The following is a 25,161-nucleotide window of genomic DNA, read 5'->3' as shown; positions in this document are numbered from 1 at the left end:
GCTGGAAATAATAGTTGTGATTTTATCCATTGCCCTCATATGAAGGGAAAATATATGTGTGATTAAGACGACCCCCTGCAAATTAGAATCATTTATTTCAAGTTTCTAAAAAGCGGAAAGATTGTTATTTTTGTTACTAATAACACAAATATAGTTTAGTTGGTTGATATTCGAACAAAATAACCAAACAAACTGAATTACATTGAATAATTTGAAGGAACTACATTATGTTTCATATTCTGCCGTTTAAAGCAAAGAATAAATGATTCCATATTTTGCAAAATTCCAAAAACTACACTTTTCTGTGAGATGTCACGCAACATACAATTTATAACCTAAATTTCCCTCTAACTTTCAAAGCTTTGTCTTGAACACGGTGTGTAAAAGTTAATAACAACATAAGAGTAACTATAAAAAAAATAATGAAGAAAAGTTGAGCTGCATATTCATTCATCTGGTGGATAGAGTAGAAAAAGTCTCTCATAGTATATAATAATAATAATAATAAATTTGGAATAAATTAGTTTAAATTTATTTGTTTGTAATAGTTTTTATTGTATAATAACAATCACAGCAATACTTATGATTATTTCTTGTACTATTCAAGTTGTATGAGAGGCTTGATCCTCCTTCCCTTGGCGAAGCCCTTGGTTGTGGCAACACTGGACTAGAGTTCCCACACGGGTTTGCTTCACTGCGATCTGCGAATACACAAATACTACATTTTTCAACATCTTTTAAAATATCTTTTGAAGTGGTAATTGACTGGTACTGAAATCATCCCTTACACACTCCATACTTCTTTAGATGATACAGATGTTTATATCACACAAAAATGCACAATATTCAATCACAGTGCCTACAGTACATTCCACCCCCAGCCGAAGCAATGAAACTCCCCCTCGTTCCGAAAACTTGGGAGCTGTTGACCTTTGACACAGATGCGAAGGAAATTTGCATGATGACATCAATGTCAAAGATTTCTGTCTAAATGGAGGCCGCAACAGGGGCAATGAAGGTACAGATAAAGGCTCTTTCCGAAAGGTACAAAGTACAGACTTGAAGTATGGTCTTGACGTCACCTAGTACAGTTCGAAAGCGCCAAGAACAGAAGCACGCAGGTGCACAGCTCGCAGTACAGATGGCAGCTGGCTAGGCCATGTGATTTTCGCACTCGTTGTTCATTTGTTTAAAATCACGGAGGTAGAAACCAGCAACACAGGTTAAATATATATGTTATGGCCAGCAAGTTGTTGGTAAAAGTTCTTCGAATGCGTGGAAATGTACGAACATTTGAAAATGCTATGTGATTTCTATGGTGAAAAACAAGTGTTTAAAACGCGGGGAAAACAACGAGCAGTGGCGTAGCTTATAGTACGCCCGTAGGCCCGGCGTTCCTAGATTTAAAATTTCAAAAATGCTTAAATGCTATGAATATAAAATAAAACGTGACTAATTCCATATATGTTTGACCTTCATGGCATTATAATAGCTATTTTTTGCGATCCGCTTGCAACTCTCCACTCTCAACACTCGTTCTAGCATCTCTTTTCAATGCCTTTCCCGGCCGGACACCGAAGGTTCGGCGTAAAGGACTCTATATTCCTTGCTGACTTTCTGGAAGGAAAGCTTCGATTTCTACAGCACGCGCATAAATGCTCTCTCGTACGCCAGCGTACGGAGCAGAGAGGTCTACCGTGATTGGTTCATGTGACCATTCCTGCCTTCTGAAGCAGACGACTGCGGTACAATTCAGTGGCGGCCGGCAGCAACTATGATGGGTGGTGCCAACGTGATCAAGTAAATAGAAAAAAAAGCTCCGCAATGCCCCCCCGCCCCCTCCTTGAGGTTGCGCCACTAGCCAAGATGTTTGTCCTCGTTTGGTAACGTGGAAAACAACATGTGTTTAAGTAATAACGTACTAATCCGATTCATCTTCACTCACTAACCTATATTTATACACTACAGGACACTTCCCTAAAAATACAACAATTACAAGAGGAAAGGAAAAACAAATCCTATCACCTTCTCCTCCCCCATGCACACGTATTCTAACTGGATGTCGAAAATATCTTTGTTATGAAAAGAAATTGTCGAAATGCAAAAGGAAACTCAAAAAAAGTCTGGATGGCCCTCTTGGTGCATCTGTCTATTATCAAAAATGTTCATTTTACTTTGGAAAAATATTAGGTTCGTTTCTCCAAAAGTAGGCAGAAATTACTTCCCCAACTTGTCTTACAAACCAGTCGTATTTAGCGATTTTTTTCTGAAGGTGGCAACTGTGTCGTGTCTACACTGCGAAAGTTCCCTCGCCAGGCCAGGCTAAGACTGGTACGGTTTCTTATGGGCTAACCCCGCCCCCTGCCACTTTGTTCTCGGCTCATGGTGGAAATGTTCCTCGCTGAGACTTCTTCAAACCTCTACACGTGTGTCAACTTGGTTAGGTCCATGATTCCTATCGCTAGTCAGGTGGCTTGTGTTCGTGATTTTGGAGAAGCGAGTGTGTCGGTCCAGTTGATATGGTGCGCGGAAACAGTAACAAGCATCGATTTTCTTGGGTGGGGTTTATCAAGCACAATTCAGGAGAACGAATCAGTTGAAGAAAGTCTGTGTTTGCATGAACATTGGTGTAATGTGGTTGTGGTTTTCTAAGTGTTATTTACAGTAGCATCGATTGGTGCCAAATTGGTGGGGGGTGCAAGACAGTTTACTATTTCTTGGTAGACAAGGTTTATAATTAAGATGTCATAGTTTGGGGGCAAAAAGTGGCAAAAACTGAGGAAGGCAACTGCTCCCCACGCTCCCCCCTAATCGCTGCAGTGGTTATTTATCATGCATTAAGTTGGAATCAAGCAACAGCGGATGGGCAGTACTCTCGCCCAGTGTTCCAATATTGTAGATTTAAATTCGATTCGGAAATCGGCTGGTACTGATTTACGAAGTTCAAATTATTCAGGCATTGTGATTTTATAATGTCCAGTGAACGGGAAGCAAGGAATGCTGATGGAAAAACTTTTCAAAATTCATGGTAGGGCAAATATCTGTGGTAGTGGCGGCAATTAGAAGAACGTCGGGGCAGTTCCCCTCCTTCCTTTTGGCCACTTCTTGCACCCACACAATGGCTTCTTTAATGCTAAATGTTGTCTATCATGAAAAGTAAATTGTCCTTGCCCCTCAATTTTGGCACCAAATCGCCGATACTGATCTGCGGATTCTTTTAACAATGAAAATAAAAAATGTAGTGTTGTGTAAAGTATGCAAGGAAGCTAATGATTAACGATTATTAACTTTTTTCCATCATAAGGGGCCTTGTTTAATTTCATCTCGCTTTTCCAGCTGGAAACATGGATGACCGGACCACTTTGTTTTCATGCGAGAAGATATATGTGTGTTAATGCCACAAGTGTCACCGAACAAGTTCAGGTGAGCTGTTAAGGTGAAGAGCAGTGGTCGAAATGATGGGTCATGCGGGAGATGGTATCTCACCAGATAGGAAAGATTACGTAAAGCTACTCCAGGTGTCCCGTTGTTCCCAAGTTAAAATATAGGAGCATCCCAAGGTTCAAGGTTCAAGCAAACATCCCCCAGCAAACAGTTTCCACTTCGAGCACTGCTGAAGAGGTTATATTCATGATGTCGAAGCGAATATAACGGTTATATTAACTGAGGGTGTTTCGTGGTTTCACCGTACCCAAACCAAGTCATCATCCCTTCTTCCTTTCTATCTTCCTCTCATCTCTATGTTGTGCTTGCCCTTACGGGACACATAAGCAGTGGTGTGCGTCTACCCGTAAACAACGATAGTCTACATTCTACAAGTAGACTATTTTATACACGTAGATTACGTAATCTATGTAAACAACATGACGAAAGGTGATAACTTAGCAAAGGGAGCCGTGGAAGTAAAACAAAATTATATTGCGTATCAGCTGCTGATCTGTGAGGAGAACTTTTCATACTCTTTCTTCCAAATTCGAACAATTTCTCACTTAGGAAGAAACCAAATATAGGCAATATTCTAGTGTTTTATGGGAAAATACCACTCTTGGCTCACGACTGACATCTGTTGTTGTCTTTTGCATACTATTTATCTTCTTCGATAGTTGATATTAGAAGAGAAGATAAATTTGTTGTAAATAGGGTTCTTTTCATTTCGTTAGAATCCAATATAGTTGAAAATGTCACTTTCCTTTCATAAAACCCTTGAAAATTAATTTTAATACACTTGAAATTGTCTACGTAGTCTATGTAAACTACAACCCAATGTAATCTACGCGTAGAATACGTGTAGACAACGCATGTAGACGTAAACTTATAGTCTACGGCACATCACTGCACATAAGAATCAGCAGTATACACACACACACACACACACACTCACACACACACACACAAAGTGTCCGAAAATTCATGCAGCCCAGACTTTTAACGTACGTAACCTTTATACAAAAAGCGATAGAGACATTAAACTTGCACTCCGTATTGAATTTGTCTACATAATCGTTCATAAAAGTTACTAAGGTGTAAAAATGTTATTGTATGAAGTAAAAAGAAACGGATAAAATATAACTATGGAGTCGTAATAATTTTCGATGTGCATCGATGGTCTCTGTGGGTCGGTTATTTATTGAATTGAAAAAATAACGATAATTGTTATGCATTTCAGACGAATTATGGCATATTCATAAAAAAGTATGTTTTTTAAAAAAATAAGAAGTGGACTGGCAACATTGGTCGCGTCAGAGGGCAGTAGCAGGTGTGCCCGACATCTGGCTATGTTAGTCAATGTAAAATAAAGGATTTGAAATTGATCACACAAAAAGATAGGTTTACCTTGTTGTAACATATGCAAACTGAACGTTAATGTAGATAATCATTTTCTTGTTTAATGTTTTATACATATCCACAAAGATAAACTTGTGTGGGTTTGGAGGGGGCTTCAGGTATCTGAAATATTGGGTAGAATGTATCCATGCGTAATTGGAGATTGCATGTTTACCTTATGTCGTTAACTTGCTATTTCTAAAAACATAACACTGAACTTTTTTTCCTGCTAAAATACTGTAAGTGTTCACAGTAACTCTGGGTGTCCTTTGGGACTGGCCCTTCATCGATTCCATCTAATCATCATTCATCCTCATCGTTGAGACAATACAGAGAAGGGCGGCGTGGTAGGGAACATGAATGACAACCATGTAGGTCCATCGTTTAATCCAATGTTTCAATAACGTAACTGCACAAACTTCTGATGAAGGCATGTTTTATTGACGTCGTGTTACAATTATTGTCAAGCAGATTTGATAGTTAATTGTATATACTTTAGATTGCTGTTTGTAGATCCCGGTGTTTACATCTACAAGAAATACATAATGTAATTGTACCACAGTTTCAATACATTATTCTTCTGTGTGCATAAAGACAATATGTGTTAAAATATAGATTGAACGCTTGGAACAACGCCAACCACGCCCTGGACATGTAATGAGCCAATACCAGAATGTTCCTTGGTAGAATCTCCGGTTTCCATAATGGGATTGGCCTCTCTGCTCGTCTCTGAATGGATCTGGCCGATTTCCTTCGCAGGCATGCTGATTCCTTGGTCCATTCTTTTTTCGATATGAAGAGCAGATTCCAGTTGCCTTGAAGAACTGAACAAACCAACAGGTTCTTGTCTCACCAGCATCTTCATCTCGCTTTCAGAATAAATAGTGTCTGGTAATCTGTCTCCTGTGCTGCTGAGAATATCACGTAACACCTTTATGGACCCAGTCCCCTTGTCGTGAAGTAATGTATCTGGATCAAGATCTACATTGTTAATTTTGTCCAAATTTGGTCCTCTCGCCGAACTGCTGTCAGGTTCCTCAATTGCATATACCATTACAACACTTTGTGGTTGTTTTGGCCTGAAGTATACGTTTCCTGCAGGAAGTTCCAGACTTCTCTTTCGACGTCCACCAACGTGTGCGCTTGCCCCTACTCCAGTGTGCCCCACCCTTCCACTCGCACCGAGCGATCCTCCTCCGCCATGTCCTGATGCCTCTCCAGCAAGACCTGCACCACCATGTCCTGATGCTCCTCCAGCAAGACCTGCACCACCATGTCCTGATGCCCCTCCAGCAAGACCTCCACCACCATGCCCTGATCCACCGAGACCTCCACCAGCACGTCCTGATGCTCCTCCAGCAAGACCTCCACCATGTCCTGATGCTCCTCCGGCAAGACCTCCACCATGTCCTGATGCTCCTCCGGCAAGACCTCCTCCATGTCCTGATGCTCCTCCGGCAAGACCTCCTCCATGTCCTGAAACTCCTCCGGCAAGACCTCCACCATGTCCTGATGCTCCTCCGGCAAGACCTCCTCCATGTCCTGATGCTCCTCCGGCAAGACCTCCTCCATGTCCTGAAGCTCCTCCGGCAAGACCTCCACCATGTCCTGATGCTCCTCCGGCAAGACCTCCACCACGTCCTGCTGCTCCTCCGGCAAGACCTCCACCATGTCCCGAAGCTTCTCCGGCAAGACCTCCACCATGACCTGCTACTCCTCCGGCAAGACCTCCACCACCATGTCCTGATCCACCGAGACCTCCACCATGTCCTGATGCTCCTCCGGCAAGACCTCCTCCATGTCCCGAAGCTCCTCCGGCAAGACCTCCACCATGACCTGCTGCTCCTCCGGCAAGACCTCCACCACCATGTCCTGATCCACCGAGACCTCCACCATGTCCTGCTGCTCCACCTGCAATACCTCCTCCACCATGTCTTGATCCACCGAGACCTCCACCATGTCCTGATGCTCCTCCGGCAAGACCTCCACCATGTTCTGATGCTCCTCCGGCAAGACCTCCTCCATGTCCCGAAGCTCTTCCGGCAAGACCTCCACCATGTCCTGATGCTCCTCCGGCAAGACCTCCTCCATGTCCCGAAGCTCCTCCGGCAAGACCTCCACCATGACCTGCTCCTCCTCCGGCAAGACCTCCACCACCATGTCCTGATCCACCGAGACCTCCACCATGTCCTGCTGCTCCTCCGGCAAGACCTCCACCATGTCCTGATACGCTCCCTGCAAGACCTCCTCCTCTGAGTCCGCCTCCTAATCCTCCAGCTGAACCTCCGCCTAGGAGTCCACCACCTCCTGAATGTCCACCTCCTGAACCTCCGCCTAGGAGTCCACCACCTCCTGAATGTCCACTTCCCGAACCTGCGCCTAGAAGTCCACCAAGACCGCCTCCTGAATGTCCACCTCCTGAACCTCTGCCTAGGAGTCCACCACCTCCTGAATGTCCACTTCCCGAACCTGCGCCTAGAAGTCCACCAAGACCGCCTCCTGAATGTCCACCTCCTGAACCTCCGCCTAGGAGTCCACCACCTCCTGAATGTCCACTTCCCGAACCTGCGCCTAGAAGTCCACCAAGACCGCCTCCTGAATGTCCACCTCCTAAACCTCCGCCTAGGAGTCCACCACCTCCTGAACCTCCACCTAGGAGTCCACCAAGACCGCCTCCTGAATGTCCACCTCCTGAACCTCCGCTTAGGAGTCCACCAAGACCGCCTCCTGAATGTCCACCTCCTGAACCTCCGCTTAGGAGTCCACCGCCTCCAGAAAGTCCTCCTCCCGTGGCTCCACCTCGCATTCCTCCTCCTGTCATAACTCCTCCTCCCGTAGCTTCACTTCTCATTCCTCCTCCTGTCATAACTCCCCCACTTGTACCTCCATAACTTCCACCTCCTGTCCTAACAGCTTCATTTCCAACAGTTCCTCTGTTCGCTGTAACACGTCTAACGCCAACTATCTGGCGTCTCCTGAGGCAAACGGTCGCAGGTTTCACTGCATAATATCTGGTCGCAGTTCTTGTCGCAGTACTAGTCCTTGGACTCAGGTAGACTGTTTGTCTACTAGGACTTGGCCTCTGGTAGGCTATTTGTCTACTAGCCATCGGACTCTGGTAGGTTATTTGTCTAGTAGTCATTGGACTCTGGTAGGTTGTTACTTGTCTCTTGTTCTGAAAAGTACAAAGAGTGATATAAATTCAAATGGAGCAAGAATTGTAGCAAAACATGACACATTATCAACAATGCAGTAGATAAATATCAGAAACAAAGGATAGTTGTCTGTGCATAAAGAACTGAGAATTCGTGAACGAAATCCAAATGAGACAAGGTTAGAAGCATATTTACGCAAGCTAAACAAAGTAGACGATGAGAAACAAGAATATAATCGTTAATAAACGAAAACAAGATGTAAGAAGATGTTGAGGAGGATAAGTCGTTGGATGAATTTAGAAGAACATTCATAAAAAATGAATAGGATAAAGATTTAGTTAATTTCCCCGTGCTCATTTCATTGTGGCGTCTAGGCACCTAGGTGGTTGTGGAGATAGGGTCCGACACATTCATGATCCTGGCCTTCCGTGTAGGTGATGTGATCAGCACCAAGCTCCGGCCGTCATTTTCCCCAGTATCCATGTATTAGAGGATGCGCGAACTCTATAGTCGTTTTATGCAGGGACAAAGCTGGAAATTTCATTCCTTAAATCATGCAGCCCGAAAAATAAGGGTTCCAGAAACAGAGCTACGTGTACGCAGGGAAGAAAATATTACAATAGAATGAAGAAGACTTTAGGAAAGTGGGAATAAAAGCATGTAGAGAAACGTCCGGATGTATGAATACTAGAGAGAAGAAGCAGAGAGGAAAGCAAGTAGAAGAATGTAGATGAATATTCGTTTTGATTGAGAGTAAGAGAATGGATCATCGGTCAAGAAGACACGTACAACTCAGTTTAGTGAAAAAAGATTCGAATATGTGCTAACAATTTAGCAAGGAAGATATCAATATTTTCGTTTTCCTGAGTGAATGAATATCATATCATAACCAAACCTAATCCCACTCTTCTTCGATTACGCAAATAACGACAAAATGCCAATGAACCTCTTCAAAACAAAATGAAAAGAGAGTTGTTGTCATCCTCGAAGCGTATCACATATAAACTTGTCGGCAACCATTTTTTTTAATTACACAAAGATACTTCAGATATTGATAAACACGTTTGAAGGTTTAAGGACCAAGAATTTCCATAATTTGGGGACCACGCCATTTCTGTGCATGCAGCAGATTTTCTCTAATCATTGTAAATAGTGCTGAGAAGATTTCAAACGAAAATTATATAAAAATTTTAGAGTATAAAGTCATTAATGTTTCTTCTCAACATACAAGGTAGCATAATTATTGTAAACTAGACTTACAGCTACCAAAAAACACTACCAGTTATGTGCCCTAATCTTCATAAAATCTGATGAAACGCGGCAGGGATAGTAAGGGAGTCTTCTTCATCATTTGTGATAGCGCATTCCCAATATCTTACCGTAGTGTTCACTATGTTCCGATATCTTGGCTTATATCCACGATATGAATACACGGCATACGACACAAGCAAACCGTTCACTACGTGTGTGTCTGGATTAACATCGAGTCACATTGACATCGAGTTGATTGTGTGCGTGTGTGTATTCTGTTGATGAGACAAAACGCAATCACACGTTAAATAATCTGAATTCAGCAATATACGAACCGATGTCACGCGTTGGAACCACAGTGTGTTTTCGGAAGTGGCACAATGTCTTTTTACTCCTTACTTTACTCTCCAGGGAACTGCTATTCTGGTAGGATTGTAATCGAACACAAGCGCTCCTCCAGTATGTAAAAAGTTTTGGTTGCTAATGATAGGAAACGATTGGCGTCTAAATGTTTCACTGACATTACATCGTTGGTTCATCGTGAAGACGTCACAAATAGACTAAACCTGTATTGACAATTTTTCAATGTCCTAGGTTCAATTCACAGTAGATCATATCGGTTCTTACCATTTTCGAGATATTTTTACATTCGAAACTTCCAAAAAGAATTTTCTGACAAACTTATTTGTAAAAGCAGTCTCCAACAGAGAATAAAACCACTTTTCTACGTTAAACATTTTCGAAGTTATCAAAGAACATCCAACCTTTCAACCTTCGAACAGTGTCCTTATTTCTGTTCTATCACTTACCGTTTTCACGATATTTGCAATTTTGTAATCCCCCCCCTCCAAAAAAAAAACGTTCCTGGCGAGCTTCTTTGTAAGTCACTAACCAACGATAATCACTCTTTCAATTTCATGTTTTTGTAAATGTTCATTGGCATTGTGTTATTATATATATTACCAATAGTCTTAGAAGCGTGAGATTAGATTTAGTAATGCTGCAATATGGTGTAATAGATGGATCCCCCTCTACCAAATTGAGTTTTCTTCAAGTAAGGTTAAACCAAGGTTATTAGAATTACGAGCAATTAACACAGAATGAGCTTTTCAATTAATGAATCTACGTTTGAGCAGAGCATTACACACTTGTCGTATGTGAGATTTGAAGATTTGTTTCCACGATACGTCACGAGCAAGGAAAAAAACAATTGAAGCACTCCTCAGCTACCGACCGGGGTTGTGTTAAACATAGCTAGTGAGTTGCATTGGTGGTGGTGTGATTTTCCGAATTCGGCTAAAACAAATGATCGAAAACAAAAATAATGTTAAATTATAATAGATAGAGGCAAAGAAATTAGGCAAAATGTCGATTTCGTGAGTTGGTCCAGAGATCCCATTCACCACCTACTCATATTCTTTACAACAATTCGGCCGGACCCTGTGGCCGAATGGTTAGCACATCGCGCTGCGACGCTAAGGGTCCCGGGTTCGAATCCCGCTCGGGTTTGGTTGTTTGTGCATGTCCATTCATCAATTTCATCATTTCGTCACTCATCCCCATCTTCGCAAAGTAGCCAAGAGGCACAAAACGCGAAGTTAAACAAACTAAATCAATCAATCTCTACAACAATTCCAAGAAGTTTTAATTGTGAATTGTGCTGATCTTAGACCCTTACTGAAGTGCTTCCTTGCTGCCGAATTGCACTATAATGTTCCGTTGATGGTTCTAATATGAAAAATCAACTTACTAGTATTAACAGAAAATTTAACTTACTCTTGTCGTGTAATATGTTCCATAGTTTCCGTCGTTTGTTCCTGGAATATATCAAATAACTGTATTAATTATATACATGTAAACAATTTTCTGTCAAATTTTGACTTCTGATAATGTGATTCTGTTACGGTTCCATTGTATCCTTTTAATATATTTTGACACTTTAAATATTCGTTTGTATATAATGAGGACAGAGGAGATCTTGAAATGGGAAAGCAGGTGCCACTTCCGAATGTCATTGCCCGGACTCCCTTATAATGACACTCTCCATGTATATGTGAGTACGTATATTTTTCAATGCATGTTCATATATTCCATCTTATAATCTTCAATTGTTAATGCATGATTAGATAATTTATCGCATCACCGCCTAAAAGATAGCAGAGCGACAACCCATTCCCTGAGAAGGATTTAGATTCGAATCCCAACCTGCTGCGGGGAATATTATTATTATTATTATTATTATTATCAGTGTCATTTCATTATCATTGATCAAAATTCGTCAAAATGTACTTAATGGAAGTAGGAAAGTAACATCAAATATGACAAAATCAAACACCAGAGTAGTCACATTGCAGAAATACGTTTTCACACTCACCTCCATTATTTCCAGTCTGATAGGTCTCATACGTCTGGTAATATTCTGTCCCTCCGTTGGTTACTCTAGTGTTAGTTGTTCCAGATGTATCATAGTCCTCCACTTGTCCAGTATCCTCTTCCAGCATAACTGGACATTCCACATATTGTTGATTCTGTACATAAGTAACTGGCTGCTCTACATAGTACACAGGTGCTTGCTGCACTACAGGTTCCTGGTAGTATCGTACTACTTGCTGCTGTGGTTGGTAGTATTGCTGTTGTGGCTGGTAGTATCGTACTTGCCGCTGCGGTTGGTAGTAGTTGTAGTTGTACGTCTGCGCCGGTCTTGAGTAGTACCTGGGTTGCGAGTATCTTCGTTGTGGGTAGGAGTACGAGTACCTAGGCTGTGAGTATCTGTAGTTGTTGTACGAGTATGTCCTCTTTGCCTGTAAATGAAGGGAAGTATGATTAGTGGTTTTAGTGGAATACTTACTTCCTGGACAAGCTTCGCGCTATCAAGCCCATCACCGGTGCTTGGCGTTCCTCGTCCCGTCCCTCACGCCGAGAAGAAGTCATCTTAACGCGGCTCCGAATCGGACATAGCCGTCTCACACATTGTTATTTGCTGCAAGGACTGTACCCTCCGTTGTGCCATAGCTGTGACGTCCTCTTAAGTGTATGACACAATCTTCATAATTATATTTATGTTATAGTTATATCCATGTAATATGTGAGCATGGCATTTAATTTCATTTATATTCATATTTACATTATTCATGTTGTTTCAATGCCTCTGTAATTGGAGGTATCTTATCTCTGCAGATGGCAAATAAATAAATAAATTCAGAAGGCTTTTGCAACAGCTGGATGTCCGTGCCTATACTGTAGGTTTCGATTCGTAACTGGGGACGAGTCAAGTACATACAACCACACTTTTATCTTTGCAAACAAATGATAATCGCTCGCGAACCACGTTATCCACTCGTTCGACAAGGTCATCCATCACAACAGACGGTCTTCCTTGTCAACCTTCATCATTCACATAAGTTCGTCCAGAATATATATAAGCATGAAAGAGCATTAAAAAATATTATTAGAATAATTAAATCAAGAACAGTTAGGTGGGCAGGCTATTTGGCACGAATGGGAGATGAAAGAAGAGTTTACATATTGTTGGGAAACTTGATGGTAAGAGACCTGTAGGAAGGCCAAGATGAAGATGGAGGAATAACATTGAGATGGACCTAAAGAAAATCTGTAAGCGTGGGAAAGATTGGATTGATCTTGCTACAGCGCCTAGAATAACGTAGTGTGGAAAACGGCATGGTTCTGCGCTCTCTGGCTGGTTCCACTCGAAAATGACCCGCTAGAGGCGCTGGTGTTGACCTCGGTGCTTGGTGTTCGTCTGCTTATAATGGAAGTAAATGGAGTTTTCGCTGCAACGTCTGATTCTTTTACATGAAGCATTTCTATGAATGTGATAATTGCTATGATATTTGGTACAGTGGTCGCGAAGATATTAACGAACATTCTAGACAGTCGACCACGTCCTGTTATCGTCATACTTTCGTTAATAATACGGGAGAAAAAATACGCGTGGAATGCTCTTGGCCACTAAATTTTTGTGTATGAATTAGGTTCATTAATATTATCATCATCATCATCATTTCTTTTAAAGATATACACACTGAAGCATTTGTATTTTTGATATTTACTGTCTCTTTTCTTCAGCTTTAAACTAATCGCGGCGATGATGATAATGATGATTGCATGAAACGACAAGGGGAACCCCACAAAACTTTCTTAGTGCCATCGACATGAGTGTAAGGCAACTTTCAAACCAATGGGACAAGCGACACGGGATGTTCACACTGTCACACTAGGGACACACACTTCCAGACTGTAAAATAGCATTCATTGCACATGAGGGTTCAAACAGCAAACGACACGTTCATATGGCGTATTCGCGTGCTACTTGTTACTTCGGTCGGCAAGCTCCTTAAAGGAAGGGTGCTGAGACCGAAGCGACGCGCTACAGGGGGAGTTCCCAACTAAGTGACAAGCGACATGGTGCCTTCAGTCTATTAGCAAGCGTTGCTTGCGAACAACAGATAGGCGACACGATAAACCGCACATTACAACAACAGATCTAGGCGACACGATAAGCCACACGTGTCGCTTTGTCGCTTCTGCGTCGCTCAAACTGGGCCATTTCCTCAATAGCTTGCAACATGTTACCGTGGTTTGTTGTTCGCGCATACGCGATGCAATGTGTGTCTTGCTTTAGTGAGATTGCGCACCAAAGCGACAAGTGGCACGCGATACTTGTCGCTTGAGGATTTCACCGACCGAACGCTGGCCTGTGCTTCCCGTCATGCCGCTACGATGTGAAATATTGCTCTTGATTGGCTCCTTTCCAAGCAACATGTGTCACTTTGGTATGAAAGTTGCTTTGGACCGAATGCCCCTTGTCGCTTTGGTGTGAAATCCTCGTATCGTTTGTCGCGTATCGCTTTGGTGTAAAATCTCCTTGAGGAAACGGTGCAGTCAAAGCTTTTGTCCCTACGGTTCGAAAGGCTGCATTGATTTCCGACTGCTCGCTTTCAAGCGACATTTGTGGTTTGTCGCCTCGGTATGAAATATCTCTCAGGATACTATTTATATTCTAATAACATAGAAAAATAAACTCTAATACACAGTCCAAGACCTGACGTCCGGAATCACATTGCGATGTTTCTTCTCGTGTTACGCACGCATGCTATTTATTTATTAATTTTATTTTACTTTTCTTTCCAAATTAATGCCATTTCGTGACTGCGAATCACTCCACAAATATAACTGTTTCCATCAAATCACTTACCGCCTTTCTAGAGAAGCAAATCTACACAATATATTCCAAAAACTAACTAAGCCGCATTACTTTCATAACAAAATTAGCACCTGGGTCGATCGCACTGCCATCTACTTGTCATCGTCTCGGGGAACCAGTTTCTTGGGTCGTTTTCCACACTACGTTATTCAAGGCGCTGTAATCTTGCCTAGGATGGGGACAGATGGAAGGATTGTGTTACTGCAGCCATAGAAGGATAGAGAGTAAGTTATTCTTTATCAAGAGAAAAGAGGGGGAGAGCGAGAGACAGAAATAGATAGATAGAGAAAGAGGGAGATAGATACAGACCGTTAATTTATCACTTATTCTATATTCTCGCTTACCCTCTGTAATATACCTGGAGTTGCAATTTGTATTATTTCTGGTCCTGAAACAAAAAAATGACAGTTTATTAAATTATATGTACAAAAGAAATGTAATCGTGTCTTTTAAATATTATTTGTATGCCAGTTGGGGAATATGCAGAGCCTTCCTCACCCCGACAACCCCATGTAGATTTATGGGGCTCGGTGGAGAGATTGTTAGTATAGCTCCTTACGACGAAAGGGGTACAGGACGTATTTTTGGTATTTTGCGTCGCTTTTCTGCCACTCTTCGGGCCAATCACGGCGATGGGGATGAACAGTGGTGAGATGAAATTTGGGAATAGTCACCTACAAAGAAGTACCCATGCTCGGGGCGGAACTCGAACCTGGAACCTTCAATGACGAGATCGTGAAGTGATCGCTCAATGCGTTCCGCCACCGAAGCATGTATTAAAGTGTTATGATAAGTAAGACAGAAGTGAATAAATCGGAAATTTAAGATGTACAAAAGTGAATTAAATACTCGCGATATCACCACCGAAATTTCAGGGTTCCAGTCTTGTGTTCCTTTCTGTGTATTGCATCATCAGTTTCATCTCATCATCATTCATCATCTGCTGGGTCTCCCCGATGGCGTAGTGGTAACGTCGCTGACCTGTAATCAACGGGCACCGCGTTCGATACCAGGTGAAGGCAGGGCCAGTCTCGATTAGTCCTTCTGTACATAAAGTGGACTTTAAAACAAATCAATCATCTGCCTATAAAATCAGAAAATAAAATACACCAATACTTGCAGCTGTAAAGTGCACAACTTTACTTTTTGTGTCGAAATTTGGCAAAACTGAAATACACAGAAAAAAGTTTGTTTCGAATAACAAAATAATAGTTTCTGATGACCATACATTTCTTTAAATAGGCGACAAACGCATGACTGTTCACTAGTAGTAATTTATATTTAAAAAATCACTTGATACCATGAGAAGTGCTTTGTAAACGTACTTTATCATGTTATCAAATTTACTCACCCTTGATAGGTTCTCCATTGCTAGCTGCTTCAATCTGAAACAAGAAAACTAGCTTACCAAAAGTTTACAATTACGAGGGTTGTTCAATTAGTAAGATAATAAGATCTGCCATGTGAAAGACAAGACTTGCAGCCCCTCATTTTTTTATACGCCCATTGTATTAAGAAGAATGTCCTTCTCGGTGAAGGCCCATTGTGCGTATAGTTGCACAGATCGCACTTTAGAGCCTAGGTCCCGATTATCCCGTCTGAGAGTAATCTTTAAACAAACTTTAGCAATTGTTAAAAATCTGCAAAGAAGTGACACGTAGAGAGATAGAGCAGGCACGTATATTCTAGGCTACCTAGGCTATCGCCGAAGCCCAGATTAAATACAGGAAATAATCGACTAAAGTCGTTTTCACGTTCAGAAGACACAACGGCGCTTATGGAGAAACCGCACAGTGTTGCCAATACAGCGCTAGCTCATGTCGCCGGGAAATGATGAGCTTCCTTCACAATGTAGGTGTTACATATTTTATATATATAATGATAATTATATGTAATTATTAATATTAATATTATACTGTGAACATTACAGTTCATTAGCATGTCATTTTCCCATTAGATTTAATTTAATACACAGGCACATTTAATATTCATTCGCCTTTCTCTGTAATTATTTCATAGAATAACATTGAGATATGGTAATGTGTTACATATATATATATATATATATATATATATATATATATATATATATATATATATATATATGTGTGTGTGTGTGTGTGTGTGTGTGTGTGTGTGTAAATTCATTATTATCTATGAATTTATGTGTACGTTGGAAACTGAAAGGTGATCTTCATTTCAGTATTAATGTCGACAATAATGTAAACAAAAACAACGTGTATTTGCGACAGCACTAATGTTGCTCACAACAGCAGCATTGGAAATAATTCTCAATTATTAAATTAAAGTAATTGCAATTCTATTATAACAAACTGAATGAAGTTAATATTTTTACTGAATGGAAATAAAATAACAACTCGAAAACTTGGTGGTGATTAGCCGGAATGCTGCGGTGAGTCGGCTCAAGATGGCCAGACAACGTCCCCTTACTTCGCGCGTGGTTCGGGTTAAAATGAAACTCCAAATGCATGGAAGTAATATTTCTGGGAACCTTTGAGTGGTTATAAAAAATAATTTCATTATTTTCTCCACAACTTTGTCGCTGGAAGTTTTTACTTGGAATTACAGAACAAAAAATGGCCAGCGACGACATTTTCTACTGCACGAATATAAAAAATCTCCACATACTTTATTTAAATATTTTTTAATGCGAATATGCTTTAAAGTATTGATAAATTCTGAGCACCACCATCACCTATGACAATTAGAAAACAGTGTCAATTTTTTTCATAATGAATGCTTCAATCTTACGGCATGTTTCAACGTTAGCAATGAAAACAATGTAAAAATTTTGTTTTGACAGAAAATTTGAGTTTTTAATTTATCTAAAAATATGTAAACAAGTTACCACTTTTTTGTGCTCACCATCGTATTCTCTACAAAATTTCCTGGAAAATTGCAGGTACCGATTTTACGTAAGCTAAATTTGTAAATCGAGAAATTTCACAACAGCGCGCTCGTATTTCCCATAAGAAAAGCATTGTCCATAAGAACCCATTGTGTCTTCTGAACGCGAAAACGACTATAGCAAATGTGACTGATGCTTCACTCTCAAACAACGAGCGCGGGAGAAAACAATAGTATAAAACCCGCGACTCCTGTGCACCGTACTCCCGCGAGGAGGGGAGGGGGAGAGTGGACCATGCTTGCTTATGGCCCGAGCTGAATGGAAGAAGAAAAGGCTGCGCGGGGATTTTTCGTCCAAGGTTTGTTTTCCTTGTGCTCGCTCTATACATGGGGATGGACTCCTTTCCTTTAAAACTATCACCAGGCTTCAGCGGTTAAATTCTTCCACGACCAGCGCCTGGAGGCGGTCGGTGACGTATTTGTAGTATCTTTCAAACCCAAGCGTGGACAGGTAAGTCTTCACTTTACAACGGCGATAAAACCTTACAGCGATGCCAATTCGCTAACCAGCATGGGATTTTTCCCAGGTAAGGGAAATTTTGAAACCAAACTACTATTACAGGAACGGGAAAAGAGTGGCTGGCATGTGATAGGGAATTTGTCCTCTAGGCCAAAACAACACTATCCAATCGAACACATGCAGAACTCGCAGACCGCTGACCTTCAACCAACCACGATTTACGATGTTTTCAACCGCTCTGCTGCTTTGTTAATAACTGGCTGGGGTAGACTGACTGACCGGAGATGACAAAGGGCATTTTGCGAGCGGAAATGGCGTTGAAGGAAGTTTAAGAAAATTAGGTTTCTTACTGTGTGGATTTTCTTAAGTGTATTGAGTGAGTGAATTACGTATATATGTTTTCAATGATCTGTGCTGCGTCGTATAGTGAACGAAAATGAGTGACATAATTAACGAACTATTGACGAAACAATTTACTCGGCTTTTGCATGAGGATAAACTTCAAATCGTGAAGTTATGTAGGCCTCTGGCATCGCAAAGAAGAGAAGAATGGATTTAATTTGTTATTTTGCGTTGCTTTTCTGCCACTTTAGCTAATCGCAATGATGAGGATATGACCATGTCCATGCCTGGATTTGTACCCGGGTCCCCTGGCGTAGTAGTGCGCTGTGCTAATAACCATTTTACCACAGAGGTTTCCAAGAGAAGAATAGAGTTCCTGTCCAAATTAAATATTCAAGGTAAGAAGTTTATTATACGCGTATATTTTATTCTCGCACGTAGGCCTACATAAATATTTCACAATATGGGCCTCTATATTTTATAAATAAATATTTTAAATGTTTTCCTTATTTTTTTTATATTAATGAAACAGTGAAATTTTTATAATTATTAGTAAATTGTAATGTATGTATTTTAATAGCAATGTCGCATCACCTTAAAATTAAAGAAATTGAACGAAAACGAGTCTCTCATTTGAACATTATGATAAGAAGAGATAGACCAGGTTTTGAACCCAGCATACACCACTGAGGGAGAGAGAAAGAGAGAGAGAGAGAGAGAGAGAGATAGAGAGACTAAACGGATTCAAGTTTTAAAACTTTGCATGTAAAATGTGCAGGCAACTACCTCCCAGTCAACAACTGTGTCGGGAAACTCAACTTAACCCAAGATCGAATTCTGTTTTGAAGTCTCCCGTTACACAAACAGAGTACATACGAAAGCTGCAGCGGAAAGCTTCTCGTCCATTCTCGCGCTCCGAATCGCCCTGTATTGGGCATGAAATGCCGAAACTGCACGAAGGGAGCAGTTCTTCGAAGTTCTCGCATGGAACCCTCTTTTAAGCTCATTGTAGTGAGCGTACAGACCAGACAACGGAAATTTTCTTTTCGGCATGCGTCACTTCAGATCCAAGAAATGTAATATAAACTTAGTTCAGCGCTCTCATGTAAAGTAAATACTTCTCCTATAAGAAGAAATTAGAATGTAGAAATGCTCATGAATGTCGTCGCAGAGCAAGCTGTCCTTTTTCCCACAATTGACGCATGCGCAGCATGCACCGCATGCGTTCAGGAGGCGCATCTGCGCAATACATTCTTAAAATGTGAGCACACTTTTTCGATGACCTAACTAACCTATTCGCACTACCTCAAATGTAATTGTCTCATGAAAAACTACTCACACACCTATATCATTACTGTCTAAGAGTTGTACTTACTGGAATATATAATTCCGTCAAGAAGAAACATAAGCAGCTACCAAAGGCAACCCTCCACCACGTCGATCCTACCATGGTTGTAGTGTCTCAGAAAAGACTGATAATGCTACAATTGAGGACCAGGAAAGTTCTGTGCCTGTTTTTGTTCGTTTCATTAATTTCCTGCTCTTGCTGGAAGCATAAAGTGACCTTCATACCTGGTGCATTGGAATCAGTTTTTTTATTACAAAAAAAAAGCTTGATTCCAAGTAATGGTAAAAAAGTGCTTCGATTTAGTCGAAACAGATTTGTACATTTTCCTATTCATATCCAAGTGCTCTCAAGCTTCTGATGGATTGGCGTTTATAGAAATATGCGGGTATTGAGTAACAACTCATGGATATTCAACGTTGTTCCTTGTTTTTGGAGCAAATATTCAGAGCATGCTTGGGCTTGTGCAACGAACTAAGACCTTCACTTGCGACACCAGAAAAAATAAAGGAAAGCAAAAAACAGAGTGGGGAAGGAAGAAAACAGAAAGGCAATAAAGAAACATGTGATAAAGATAGGGAAACAGAGAAGGAAAAGGATTGAGAAGCAGATGAAGACAGAAAATTACGAAGGAAGAAAGTGATAGAGAAGCAAAATATGAAAGAAATATAGAAACAAAGCTGAAAGAGATAGAGAAACAAATGTACAAAGAGAGAAACAAAATAAAGAGACACAATAGCAGAAACACAAAGAAAGATAGATAAAGCAACAAAGGAAGAAAGATAAAAATACAGAGGAATTAAGAAGAAATAAAGGGAAAAGGAGAGAAACAAAGTAAGATAGAAGCATAAAAGAAAAAGACAGAGGAACAAAGGAAGTAAGAAATAGAGAAAAAAGGAAGGAAACAAAGATAGAAGCACAAAAGGAGAGACAGAAACAAAAGAAGAAGTTGGACGATATCGGGAGATAGAGATAGAAGTACAAAGGAAAAAATAGGTGGAGAAACAAAGGAAGAGACATATACACAAAAGAAGTAAGAAATAAACACAAAGGAAGAAAGACAGAACAACAAAGAAAAAAGAAGAAAAATAATGGAAGAAAGAAAAGATCTAGCGAAACAAAAGGAAAAAGAGGATCTAGAGAAATAAAAGCTCTAGACAAAACAGAAGAAGAAAGAACTACAGAAACAGACAATAGAAGAACAGATGAAGAGAAGCAAGAGTAAAGGAGAGAGATAAAATCTTAGCATCCATGTCCAGGGAATCAGGTGGCATCCGAAAATATTTCGAACTTCAAACAAATTTTTGGGGTTGCATGATTGACATAAATTTTAAACTAATATAGACTATACTGTAATATACCTTTCCTGAGGAATTCTTGGAGGACAGAAGTTGCCTTGCCTCCCACCCCTTGACACCATCCAAATGAAATTCTCTGGCAGGCCTCTGCCTTTCACATATGGGTGTTACTTTTTGCATGTTCTTTCATTTATTTCATATACTAATGGCTCAATCACATCTTCACAAGTTAACCCATGCGATACGATCCAACAACGGCCAGAACTGACACGTTTCTCCTTGATGTTCCTCGCTCACTCGAGGATAATGCTGGAATGGTATATTTAACGATGATCTTGTATGCTTATTCAAACCCCTTGTGCCTTTCCATTCATGGTTCTTTTGCATCACTGTCCAGATTTACCCGATTGTGGAAACAGGAGACGTTAAAGTTTTGACGAGTGAACAGTGAAATGGAGAGCACGCTTAAGGAACTGGCAGATATGGTGTTCTCAAGGGGTCCTGGGTTTGATACCCAGTGGAAGCACTTGCACAGTGGTTCGAATTACACTTTAAACTGTAGGCCCAGTCCCAATTAGCCTATCTGTGCACAAAGTGGACTTAAAAAACAATAATTCAATTCAGATGTGGTGTTTGTTTATGGACAAGCAAAGGAAAACAGCAAGGAAGCAGAAAGGATGTATTGGATCCATACGAGCTCACATCATGTTTCCAAGAGTTTTCCAACATATAAGGGAAACAATGAATTTGAAACCTCAATTTCACAAACAAGGAGTACAAAGATCTACAAGGACACCTGACTTTGAAGAAGCTGGACTTGATTGTGTAGCAGAACAACCTTCAATAAGCATTGAGACAGTAGTACCTGAAATGGATATGGCCCACGGTACTGTGTGGAAAGTGCTGTGGAAACAACAGCTCTGAATGTACATTCCTTGGGACCAGCTGACTTCGGACCTCGTGTCGTGCTTTGTGAATGGTTACGTCAGCGCTGCATGGTCGACCCCCTGTTTCAAGCTATGTGCCTCTCAGCCTCATTTTTCACACTGCCAATCTCACATTCATCAGCTAAAGTTCTGACTATCAACCTACTATACATTTTAAGTCGGACATCTTGACTTGCTGATAGAATGGTATGGTTCTGCACCATTCACTTATCCAGTCAAAACTCGATCATGAATGTGTTGTCTACTTGTCTGGTCATCAGTCTTGGCTTCATATTTTCTACACCGTTCACGCTGGTATTCATTTGTTCCAATGCATTCCATACCAGTCCAGTTGTTAGTTTGTATGTGGAGGCATTGTAGCCATCACTAGTCTCTACGAATACAGCAAGTTATTCTTAACTACCACCTCCATCTGTCCTCCGCCGTGGCTGTGCGATCTAAAGTGCTGTGCTTTGGGCTCCGACTGTGGGATGGCAAGGGTTAGAGTCTGTCTGGGTCCAGTTTCTAGGTTTTTCGACCTGTGTATAGGACTGGTGGCAACCCACCATCGTGAGGAAATTGGGGAGCTACAAGTGGGTAGCGTAACCCGGTCACGGATATCTCCTGTAACGGCTGGTGGTTCGACAGGCTGAGCACACGTCACCCCATTACTGGTTGAAGATCTTCACTCCTCTAGGTAGAATTGTGGGAGCGAGACTGGCAGTCAATAGATAGGCCAAGGCCCTTAAGGGCTGTCGAGCCATGGGATATTGCTGCCTCCATCTATGCTCGATGCCTTTGAATCCATCATATGAAACGGAAAGATAATAACTATGTACCAGCTACATCCTCGTACCACAAGACCAAGGACATATTTAAGGGGGTTCAGACCCCCCGAAAAACTTAATTACAATAATTAAATAATGAATATAATAAAATAATAAATATAAATAATAAAATAATAATGAAAAAAACTAAAATTAAATAATGAAAATATACTTGTTCTTTAATCGAGGGTTATTTGTTTCCGCCAAACTTATTGGAAGGCAAGGATTATATTGTAATCATATGACTTTGAATGACAGTAGCAAAAAAGATCTATGCAAGATTTATTACTACTTTCAACATAACATTCATAAAATATAACCAGGAACTTTACTTTTCGTCAACTGGATCTAACAAGCTCTTCTTTATATTTAATAAATATTCATTTATTTTACTATATTTACTTGTAAACACCCATTGTAAGTGGAGCAATAGCTCTGTTATGGGGAAGTATGTATAAATAAATATACTATTTGACATTAACTTCCTTGGAAGGTCAGTTTTTTTTGTACAAATTTTGCCAACCTTTATACGTAAGCTAGATAATGAATACATGTTGTTATATCACTATTCTTATACCATCCTTTTTATGTATTCATGCAATAAAAATATATTAATTTGAATATTTTAATTAACACTATTATAATTAATATATAATAATTATTTTTGTTTAAACATCATTATTATTATTTTGAGACACTTGGTTCGGAAACTCTCCCGAAACATATTTCTAGATATGTACCTGCACAAGACCATTCATTGCTCATGGAGATGAGATCCTTTCAGCACTTTGTGTTGATAGTGATCTGCCTGGCTTATCTCCATATGTTTCACCTTAGAAATTTCTTGCACCTTTCATTAACATGTCTCTATCTACCCTCCCAAAGGCAGAAAGGCCATCGGTTGAATACCAGCAGAGATTTTTAAGAGCTTCGTTCCCAGTAGTTTAATTTTACTGTATTTTATACAGATGGATCAAAGTCTGTTGAATCGTTTCGTTACACCTGGTGGACTCCCCGAAATCCTAATTACTTTTTATAACATGCCTGTTCCATTTACACAGCAGAACTGTATGTAATCCGAAAGCAACTGGACTTCCCTGGCATTCACGCTCTGAAGAAAGTCCTTGTTGCACTAACTTGATCAATGTGCTCCAAAGTCTGGAATCACTGACCTCCAGGCATGCTGTAGTGCAACATATTCCTCGATTGGTGGTGTACTTATATGCCAGAGCTTAAGTCCACTTTTATTGGGTTCCTAGTCACATGGCCATGCTGGGTAACAAAGCAGCAGGTGTTTTTGTCTGCCAGGAAAAAGTGGGACAAAGTAAAGAAAAACAAGCTACACACTTTCATTGCCACATGGCGTTCCTCATACTATCCCTCCCATCATTTTAAATCAGCTTCGAATTGGACACAATCGTACCAATGTTCATTTCCTGCAAGGGCTCGACTCTCCAATATGTCGTGTGCGTAATGTTATTTTAAAAGTTTGGCATATTCTTATCAAACTTGCGAATTTTCCTCAAAGTTTTATTCTTCCCAACTGTTTATCATTCATGTTGGAAGACGAAAGTGTATTTACAAAGGTTCTTAGACAAGAGCGGACCTCTTACCCTGTTTCTGAGGAAGTTTTTAGTCTGTTCTTACCTTTTTAATGCATTCTCTCTCCTGAACAGGTGCCTTTACAATCGTGCACTTCTAACCTTTCTCAAGATGTTCTTTACACTCTCTTTTTAACTTAAGGTAAAGCTTTTTAGGTAAGAGGATTTCTCCTTGTACAATTTGAAGGGTGCAAAATGGCCACATGTTCCGATGCACCCACAAATTTTCATTCACACTACAAACAATACGAGGGTCACTATTTATATTTTGAGCCTTGGCAACACTGATTGAAGTTAGGCGCGATTTGACGTTTGCACGGAATCGTCTGGCATTATTGACCATAACGTACTTCAAATGTTTTGTCAATAGCTTCATTTGTGTTGTTTATGTTGCCTTGGAGATTGCGCGACAACAATAAAATGGAATTAACTCATGAACATTTTCATGCGATGATTTTTTACGATTTTCGACGTGGATTATCAAGACAAGACTGCATCGATCAACTTACTTCCACATTTGACGATGAAGCCCCATCCTTTGCCACTGTGAAACGCTGGTATAACGAATTTAATCGTGGCCGCCATTCGCTCACCGACGAGATTCGCGAAGGTGGTCCAAAATCAGTTGTTGTTCAAGAAAACATTGATGCTGTGCAAAACCTAATACTGCAAGATCGTCATGTGACATACTGTGAGATTGAGGCAACCATAGGCATTAGTTCCACCAGCATATATAAAATATTACATGATCATTTAGCTGTGAGAAAGGTATGTTCTCATTGGATCCCACACAATTTGACAAAAACTCAAAAAGACGCTCGCGTGAATTGGTGCAAACAAATGCTCAATAAATACAATCGTGGTGCTTCAAAAGACGTATATAAGATTGTAACTGGTGACGAATCATGGATATATGCATATGAGCCAGAACGTAAACAGCAGTCGACTGTATGGGTGTTTCAAGATGAACCCAATCCAAC

The 25,161-nt window shown here is 40.6% G+C and overlaps 2 protein-coding genes across 2 annotated transcripts in view; both read right to left on the bottom strand.

Annotated features, from left to right (window-relative positions):
* LOC146002467 (uncharacterized) overlaps positions 1 to 19,661 on the bottom strand; it is a 46,741-nt gene extending 27,080 nt beyond the window's left edge. Inside the window, exons 1-3 of the mRNA XM_083140335.1 lie at positions 19,560 to 19,661; positions 15,806 to 15,839; positions 14,799 to 14,842 (exon numbers count right to left, since the gene is read on the bottom strand). Of these exons, the coding sequence (XP_082996461.1) occupies positions 14,799 to 14,842; positions 15,806 to 15,839; positions 19,560 to 19,634 (153 nt within the window). The 5' untranslated portion in view covers positions 19,635 to 19,661. The remainder of the gene's footprint in view (positions 1 to 14,798; positions 14,843 to 15,805; positions 15,840 to 19,559) is intronic.
* Positions 5,244 to 14,665, bottom strand: LOC146002618 (uncharacterized). Its single transcript, XM_083140582.1, has 5 exons — positions 14,657 to 14,665; positions 11,605 to 12,031; positions 11,007 to 11,047; positions 6,712 to 7,999; positions 5,244 to 6,681 (listed from the first exon to the last, which is right to left on the bottom strand). Exons 1-5 carry the CDS (start codon positions 14,663 to 14,665, stop codon positions 5,429 to 5,431), a joined length of 3,018 nt encoding a protein of 1,005 aa, XP_082996708.1. The 3' UTR covers positions 5,244 to 5,428.
* Positions 19,662 to 25,161: the final 5,500 nt, after the last annotated feature.

This window comes from Lepisma saccharinum, chromosome 18 (assembly GCF_977018435.1).
Source record: "Lepisma saccharinum chromosome 18, izLepSacc3.1, whole genome shotgun sequence".
Lineage (NCBI taxonomy): Eukaryota > Metazoa > Arthropoda > Insecta > Zygentoma > Lepismatidae > Lepisma > Lepisma saccharinum.
The sequence above is the reverse complement of the archived record's forward strand: the minus strand, read 5'-3'. Positions and strand labels throughout refer to the sequence as shown.